The sequence below is a fragment of the Pristiophorus japonicus genome, chromosome 13 (genome assembly GCF_044704955.1).
Source record: "Pristiophorus japonicus isolate sPriJap1 chromosome 13, sPriJap1.hap1, whole genome shotgun sequence".
Lineage (NCBI taxonomy): Eukaryota > Metazoa > Chordata > Chondrichthyes > Pristiophoridae > Pristiophorus > Pristiophorus japonicus.
In genome coordinates this window covers 66,666,041-66,675,422 of record NC_091989.1, presented here as the reverse complement: position 1 = coordinate 66,675,422, position 9,382 = coordinate 66,666,041, and the positions used below count along the sequence as shown (strand labels likewise).

At 43.0% G+C, this 9,382-nt stretch overlaps 1 protein-coding gene across 1 annotated transcript; it reads right to left on the bottom strand.

The window, feature by feature from the left end:
* Positions 1-7,316: 7,316 nt before the first annotated feature.
* On the bottom strand, positions 7,317-7,691 carry LOC139278027 (histone H2B 1.2-like). The gene has a single exon (XM_070896687.1). It carries the CDS (start codon positions 7,689-7,691, stop codon positions 7,317-7,319), a length of 375 nt encoding a protein of 124 aa, XP_070752788.1.
* Positions 7,692-9,382: the final 1,691 nt, after the last annotated feature.

The window sequence follows — 9,382 nt, the reverse complement described above, 5'->3', positions numbered from 1 at the left end:
CTCCGCCATAAACATTCACCGCATCTCGCCACAAACACTCGCCGCTCATCCGCCCCGACCTTCCCACTCCTCTGTACCTGGGCCCTGCCGATGTTCCTGCTCACGCTCCAAAACGGCGACCAGGGTTTTGATGATGTCACCCAGTCGCCCATCTCAAAATCATCGCATACTTGGAGCAGCTCACGCTGGAGGTTGAAGTGGTGTGCCGTTCCAACTCTTTTACTTCCCGACCTGCGGAGCATTGATATATACCAGAAAATGAAAGGGAACCAGCACTGATCCTTGTAGAACCCCACTAGAATCAACCTTCCAGTCACAAAAACACCCATCAACCATTACCCTTTGCTTCCTGCCTCTGAGCCAATTTTGGATTCAACATGCCACTTTGCCCTAGATCCCATGGGTTATTACTTTTGTGACCAGTCTGCCATGTGGGACCTTAGCAAAAGCTTTGCTAAAACTCATATACACTACATCATACGCACTACCCTCATCGACCCTTCTGGTTACCTCCTCGAAAAATTCAATCATGTTAGCCAGACACGACCTTCCCTTGACAACTCCATGCTGGCTGTCCTTGATTAATCCATGTCTTTCCAAGTGAAGATTTATCCTGTCCCTCAGGATTTTTTCCAATAATTTTCCCACCACCGAGATTAAGCTGACTGGCCTGTAATTATTTGGTCTATCCCTTTCTCCCTTTTTAATTAATGGTACAACATTAGCAGTTCTCCAGTCCTCTGGCACCACAACTGTAGCCAGAGAGGATTGGAAAATGATGGTCAGAGCCTCTGCTATTTACTCTTTTGCTTCTCTTGCCTGGGATACATTTCATCTGGGCCTGGTGAATTATCCAATTTCAAAGCTGCTAAGCCCTCAACACTATTACTCTCACTATGTTTATCTCGTCTACTATTTCACACTCCTCCTACCTCATTGCAAAGTCTGCATCACCCCTCTCTTTTGTGAAAATGGTGCAAAATATTCATTAAGAATCATACCCACGTCTTCCGCCTCCACACACAGATTTCCTTTATGGTCTCTAATGTTGGGGTAGAAGATCATCCATGATCTTATAGAATGGCGGAGCAGGCTTGAGGGGCCGAAAAGCCTACTCCTGCTCCTAATTCTTATGTTCTTATGTTCCTCGGGGGAAAGTCCACCCCACTGTTTCATAATGAGGTCACATAAAGTGTGACTGGAAGTAAGTATTTGCAAGGCTTTGAATATATCCTAAATCATATGTATTGTATGATTTAGGATATATTCAAAGCCTTGCAAATACTTACTTCCTATGTTGATAATATGTCAGCCATGGTTTAATGGCAGTACACTCATATATCTCATTGCTGCTTGTGGGAGCTTGCTATACGCAAATTGGCTGCCATGTTTCCTGCATTACAGCAGTGACTGTACTTCAAAAAGTACTTCATTGGCTGTAAAGTGCTTTGGAATGTCCTGAGGTTGTGAAAATCTTTCTTTTTCTATATAACACCCTTACTGTTACAGCCATGATCATATTGAATGGTGGTGCAGGCTTGAAGGGCCAAATGGCTGCACCTATTTTCTATGTTTCTATGTTTCTAAAACAGAGTATCTTCTGACTCAAACATCATTGGAGATCAGCTAATACACACAAAATGTTTATCCAGTGACCCATAGGACAACAAGATAGGTCTCAACAGCACAGAATGAGTGCAAGAGGCTTGATGAATGAACAGGAACCCATTTTGCTGGATTCCCACTCAATTTACACAGCAAGGTAATTTCCAGCTGGTCCTTTAGGCCATCCTAAACTGTTCTAGGAGCAAATATTAGGAATTTGGGTAAGTGAGTCCTGCATGATTCTCGCTCCCCCGGCCACCTAGTTCTAGTACATAATGTGTGAAAGCTTCATTTAAATTAGGATAATATTAATGAGATGCAAATTCATCCCCTTGGGATTTCCTGATCTTCTGGCCAGGAATGCTCTATGAGTTTGGGTCACCCATGTATAATGGACAATAATAGTTCGTTTTAGGAAGTGAATATTAAAGCCATAATCGTTGGATTATTTGATTGCTAGGAGGAGCACAATTTTCTGTCCCTTAAATTTAATAGGTGGCAGGGGGAGTGAGAATCATGCAGGACTCACTTACCCAAATTCCTAATATTTGCTCCTGTCACACAAAGCTGGGAGGGCTCATTTGTAAAATCCGCCCCAGTTTACATTGGTGCCTTGGTTCTTGTGTGTTGAATTGTCATTGTACTTATTTGGGCCAGATTTTATTAGCACTGAGGAGATAACAGGGTGATTTGACAGAGTTGTTTAAAATTATGAAGGGATGGGACAGAGTAGATAGAAGTAGGTTGCCTGCAATGGTTGAGGAGTCTAAAACGATAGATCGTAGATGTCAGACAAAATGTAAGATATTTAGGACAGACAAGGAGGAGAAACTTTTTTTCCCCACATAGAAGCTATAAAATGTTCTACCAGAAGCAGAGACTATGTAAATGTTTAATAGGTTAGATAGGTGGTCTAAGAAAAGGATGATAATGGGGATATGGGCACTACTGCTCATGTTGAGGATAAACACCAACACAGACTGGTTGGGTCGAATGGTCTGTTTCCAATTATTTTAATATAACTTTCAATCAAGTGCCCCTTTTTTTTTTGTTGAGGGCACCAAAAACCATAAATTAACAATTACATATTGAAGGGAACCTTTGTCAAATCAAATCAAATTAAAAATTCTGTTCCCTGTTAAAATGATGCACTCCAGTCCCACGGAAGGCTGCGAGCGTACCGGACACCGTGTGTTCCATCTCCAGGGACACCCTGGCCCATGGAAGAGAGGCAGGCAGCCAGCTGAACGATCCCCTCAACCGCCCGCTGCCTGGACTGGTTAATGGCCACCTTGGCCAAGCCCAGGAGCAGTCCTACGAGGAGGCCTTCCGACCTGTTTCCATATTGAAATTTCTATGTGATTCTATGTATGTATGTGAAGTTCATATATCTTGATGTATTCATTTGTTTATGTGTTTAAGTAAATCATTTTTAAAAGACCAAAGCAGAAAATGTACTAGATTGCACACATTGCTAACTACCTCTCCATTTCTACGCAGGAACAATGTTAACAGTGATTGGATAAATATAGACAGATCATTTTTGCCCTGTAGATGGCAGGCTATTGACAGAGCAATGATTATATGAATTGCATTCAACAAAAACATTAATATGTGATACATTATTATTGTAATTTGTTAGAGTAAAGCCATAGGCGATCAATATAAGATAGTCACCAAGAAATCAAATAGGGAATTCAGAAGAAACCTTTTTACCCAGAGAGTGGTGTGAATGTGGAACTCACTACCACCGAGAGTAGTTGAGGCGAATAGTATCAATGCATTTAAGGCAAAGCTAGAAAAGCATATGAGGGAGAAGGGAATAGCGGGTTATGCTGATAGAGTTAGATGAGGAAAGATGAGAGGAGGCTCGAGTAGAGCATAAATGCCGGCATGGACTGGTTGGGCCAAATGGCCTGTTTCTGTGCTGTATATCCTATGTATGTAATTAACTCTATTTCTTTAACAGTAATTATCTTAATTCCCAAGAGTGTTGTGGCACAGCATTAAATATAGTGATAATTCTATTAATAAAGGTTATAGTATTGCAATAAACTGTGTTTGACGGCAAGCTATTAACAGCAATCAGAATGACTGTCTGACTCTCTCTCTGACTCTTTCTCTGACTGACTCTCTTTCTGACTGACTCTCTCTCTGACTGACTCTGACTGATTCTATCTCTGACTGACTCTCTCTCTGATTATTTCTTACCCTGATTCCTGGTGGTCCAGGATTTTGTCTTTGTGGGCTATTTAGGTGCATATCATGAAGCCTTGAGGCCACATAGAAGATTTAAGTGAATGACTCCATTAATGAGCACCTGTATCTCAAATTGTTGATAGTAACAGATTGTGGTGTTTACTTTAGTCTTTATTAACCAATGTTTAAACTGGTAGAAGGATTTGATAGGTAGATACAGATAAACTATGTCCTTGATGAGTGAATCAAGAACAAGGAGATATCGAGCATACAAATTAGAGCAAGGCCGTTTAATTATGAAATCAGCAAGCAAATTTTCACACAAGGGCTATTAGAAACCTGGAATTCTCTCCCCAAAAAACTGTGAATGCTGGGACGATTGGACCTTTCAAGAGGAGGGTAAATGGAGTTGAGGTACACATAACCTATGATCGAACTGAATGGTGCAACAGACTCAAGGGGCTGAATGGCCTAGTCCTACTATTCCACTGAAATAGTGCTTAAAATACCCCTTACCAAACCTCTAGCCCTACAAAAATCAAACAGGACACACCAACAAATAAGGAATACAAGGGCAAATTGGATTGGATTGCCTGGGGTTCAAGGGTCAGATTGCCTAAGTTCAGAGGCAACAGGATGGACACCCCTGGACTAGGTGAATAACAAGGCATTCCCGTCTATTTTTGATGGTCGATGATAAGATAAGAAATATATTTATGCAACTCTTCATGTTATTGTACTTGCGGCTACTGGAAAGTTATTTTTAAAGGTAACATGAATATCAAAAGAAAATGGGGCTGAATTTGCGGTCGGAGGCTACCCGCGGGCGGATGCTTCCGACCTGCAAAAAATCTACAAACTTACCTGGTGGTCCAAGAAGTTCGGCGACTCACGCTCCTGGGCCTCTACGCATAGGCCTGCATAAAGGCCCTCGTATCCCAGGGGCGCATGCAGTTCGCAAGCGGACCTGGGATCATGTGGACTAACCCAACCAATCATAGAAGGGAATTCCTTTTCGTGCTTATGGGGATTCCGTACGTACAGAACTCCCATTAGTATGAATGGGGATCACATAAAAAATGCCTCTACACATCAAATACATTTAAAAAAAAACATATTTAAAATTAATTAAAATGGCATCTCATTAAGTACTTAAAGCAAAACTTTTATTTTTTGAAAAATAAATGTTCATGTTTTAACAGGGCTAAAAATAAACTTACCTTCTTGCACAGATTTTTTAATGTATAAATGATCATTAACATTTTATTCTTCTGTTTTTTAAAACTCTTATGCTGGTAAACGCAAGCCCCACACCTGGTTTTACAAGGCATAAGAATTTCACAGGCATTCGCTGGGCAGAAGTTGGGCAAATAGCCCAACTTTCCGCCCACGGATGATCTTTTCCAGAGGATGTGTACGATCTGTCAAGAGAATTCTTTAATAAGCGCCTTTTAATAAGTGTTCACTGGGGCCACAGCAGAGGAAAATTGTCCCCTAGATCTTTTGAAACTTTGCATTTTAGTTAGAGTCGAGGAAATAATTTCTGACCAGAGGCAGGAGATACCGTTAACTGTTACAAACTTTGAGGACCCTTACTTTACTCTATACATGAGCATCCCACTGCATGACGCTGCTCTGTACATATCTCTGGTTTGAACCCACAAAGCACACCTACATGATTGAGCAATCTGACATCAACAACCTTCATTGAACATGAATAATGTGCTGTGTGCAGCAGGTTGAAAAGAATAGTCAAACCTTAATCTACAATGCTATTTTAAATTTCCCATCCACATAAGATTTTACTCATCTGGGAATCGAATTCTCCCAAGCCACCTCTGAATTCCTATTCAGTTACATTTAGTAATGAGCCCCTTCACTATCTGCATATAGTCTATTTATTTTTAAATGCACTGTTAAAAATACTATTTTTATAATGGAAATTATAAATTGCAACAAAAGTGAATATGTTTAGTGAACAGCGAACTGCATTAATCATGTTGTACATTCATCCTAGCATTCAGAATCGTTGAGACCTATCCATGAATCAGACTCTATATATAAGCTTTCATGTACATGTGATTCTGGAAATAAGATTTTGAGATTAAGCATAAAACAATGCTCATTGCCAATTCTTACCTATAAAATAGAACAAAATGCACAGTGCAACACACCAGTTTTTAACAGAATTTAACAAATTGATATTTTATGATATTGTCTTTAGAATAAACTGTTAAAATTTAACAGAAAGAAAGACTGCATTTATATAGCGCCCTTCACGATCAGGACATACCATCCTGGAATCACGTCTGCAGCCGCAGAAACGCCTGTCTAGTCCACTAACTATTGAACCTCCTATTACTATTGCTTTTCCAATCTTCATCCTCCCCCCTGTACATTTGAGCCACCTGTGTGCTGTGGACTTGGTTCTAGCTGTACTCCCCAGAGGAATCATCGCCCGCACCAGAATACCTGATAGAGTGAGATGCACTCAGGGGACTCCTGCACTACCTGCCTGGTCCTTCTTGTCTGTCTGACGGTCATTTATTCCCTCTCTTCCTGGACAATCACACTGTGGGGTGACCACCTCCTGAAAAGTGCTATCCACATAGCTCTCAGCATCACAGATGCACCGAAACCTGGAGCTTGAGCCCCTCCAGCTGACGACACTTTCTGCACATGTGGTTGTCCAGCACACAGGAAATGTCCCGGAGTTTCCACATGACACAAGATGTGCATTCCACGGGACTGAGGTGCCCTGCGATGCCTCTATTTAATAGACTATTTAGTTTATTTCTGATAAATTAATTAAGACTTAAAAAAAAATCAATAGCGACTCACCAATTAGCTCTTTCCCTTGTGCTGATGGCACTTTAGTTTTTTAAAATCTGGTTCCCTGATGCTCACGCTCCCTTCGGGTCTGGACTCTCAGGCCTTCCTTCATCTCTCCCACTCCCTCTCGCTCTCCTGCAGGCCTGCTCTCGGGCCTTCTAACTTAAGAGTTCTTGAGGTCTGTGGCTACACTCCTCTTTTTCAGTTAGACGGCTCACCCGCCTTCCTCCTCTCCACCGAATTCCTGTTCTTACCAAATTCCTCCACTCTGCTTGCGATCCATTCCGATTGTGTTCCCCAGCTCTGCCTCCAAGCTCTGTGCTCAAGCTCTCACTTAAAAAGTCCTTGTTTAAAACGGGTAGTCGCTTATAGCGACCAAAACACATCAACCATTAAGCATTTGCATAAACGTCAATTTGAAACTTGCCGGTTATAGTGTCTTAAGTGCTTTGTTTATTTTGGACACAAACATCTGTTTCATTAACGTGCACTGAACGCGGGAAAAAATAAGTAAAATGCAAAAGCAAAATGCTGCAGATGCTGGAATCTGAAATAAAAGCAGACATGAAAACAAAAGATGGGTTCAGAGGAGGTGTAAATGGTTCCAGAATGTCCAACAGGAAATGGGAGTTGTGATTAAGATCTAAAGTTGTTTTTTTTTCTTTCAGGACAACGTAGTTTTACTTGGAGTTGGTGTACTTGGTCACCGCCTTTGTCCCTTCCGACACGGCGTGCTTGGCCAGCTCCTCTGGCAGCAGACGCACGGCGGTCTGGATCTCCCGGGAGCTGATGGTGCAGCGCTTGTTATAATGGGCCAGGTGAGAAGCCTCACCCACGATGCGCTCGGAAATATCATTCACAAACAAGTTCATGATGCCCATGGCCTTGGAGGAGATGCCCGTGTCGGGGTGAACGTGCTTCATCACTTTGTAGATGTAGATGGAGTAACTCTCCTTCCTCGACTTTCTGCGCTTCTTGCCGCCCTTCGGTGGTGTTTTCTTGATGGTTTTCTTGGTGCCTTTCTTGGCAGTAACAGTTTTCTTTTCAGCAGGCATCGTCTGGTTCAGTCCGGCGCAGATTGAACAGTTGTTAAACTCAATGTTACAGCTAGGTTGTAAAGTGCTTAGCACTTTAAGTAAATAGCATCTCGTTAAGGTGAACTGAATGCAAGAACAAACATAAGTAGATAACACCATGTTAATATTTAATCTGCATACGTTCAGAGGCTGAACTCCAAGCCATTGTCAACCTCTTCACCGAGGCGTACGAAAGCATGGGCCTTACACTAAACATCCGTCAGACAAAGGTTCTCCACCAACCTGACCCCGCCACTCAGCACTGCCCCCCGGTCATCAAATTCCATGGCACGGCCTTGGACAACGTGGACCACTTTCGATACCTTGGGATCCTTCTATCAGCAAGGGCAGACATCAACGATAAGGTCCAACACCGCCTCCAGTGCGCCAGCACAGCCTTCGTTCACCTGAGGAAGAGATTATTTGAAGACCAGAACCTCAAATCTGCCACTAAGCTTATGGTCTACAGGGCAGTGGTGATACCTGTCCTCCTGTATGGCTCAGAGACGTGGACCATATACAGTAGACACCTCCAATCGCTGGGGAAATACCACCTGTCTCCGCAAGATCCTGCAAATCCCCTGAGAGGATGGATGCACCAATGTCAGTGTTCTCGATCAGGCCAACATCCCCACCTTCAAAGCGCTGACCACACTCAACCAGCTCCGTTAGGCAGGCCACATCGTACACATAACCGACTCAAGACTTCCAAAGCAAGCGCTCTACTCGGAACTCCTACATAGCAAGCGATTCCCAGGTGGGCAGAGGAAACGTTTCAAGGACACCTTCAAAGCCTCCGTGATAAAGTGCAACATCCCCACCAACGCCTGGGAATCCCTGGCCAAAGACCGCCCTAAGTGGAGGAAGAGCATCCGGGGCGGGTGCTGAGCACCTCGAGTCTCGCCACCCAGAGCATGCAGAAAACAAGTGCAGGCAGCAGAAGGAGCGTGCGACAAACCAGACACCCTACCCACCCTTTTCTTCAACCACTGTCTGCCCCACCTGTGATAGAGACTGCAGGTCCCACATTGGACGCATCAGTCACCTGAGAACTCATATTAATGTGGAAGCAAGGCATGCTCCGACGAACTGCCTAAGAAGAGAAGAGAAGAGCAAGCTCCCACAAACAGCAATGTGATAATGACCAGATCATCTGATTTTTTAGCGATGTTGATTGAGGGATAAATATTGGCCAGCACACTGGGGATCAATCTCCTGCTCTCCTTTGTTATAGTATCACAGGATCTTTTATGTCCACCTGAGAGAGCAGACAATTTGGTTTAACATCTCATCTAAAAGTTGCCACCTCTGACAGTGTAGCACTCCCTCAGTACTGCATTGGAGTGTCCAGCAATATTTCTGTGTGCAAGTCACTGGAGTGGGACATGAACCCACAACCTCCTGACTCAGAGGTGAGAGTGCCATTTACTGAGCCACAACTGACACTACCCCATCAGCATAAACCCTTCTAATACCCTGTAAATGATGTGGGGTTAAAGCACTGACTGCATTTTGAATAAAGCTAGTTGTATTGCATGCAGTCTTGTTTATTTATGATTTGCAACATTCTTGTTATAGAATACTGTAATAGCACCACCATGTTAAGTAACATAGAAACATAGAAAATAGATGCAGGAGTAGACCATTTGGCCCTTCAAGCCTGCACCACC

Bases quoted from the DNA above. Each gene is read 5' to 3' on its own strand.
- LOC139278027 (XM_070896687.1), bottom strand. From the start codon at position 7,691: ATGCCTGCTGAAAAGAAAACTGTTACTGCCAAGAAAGGCACCAAGAAA.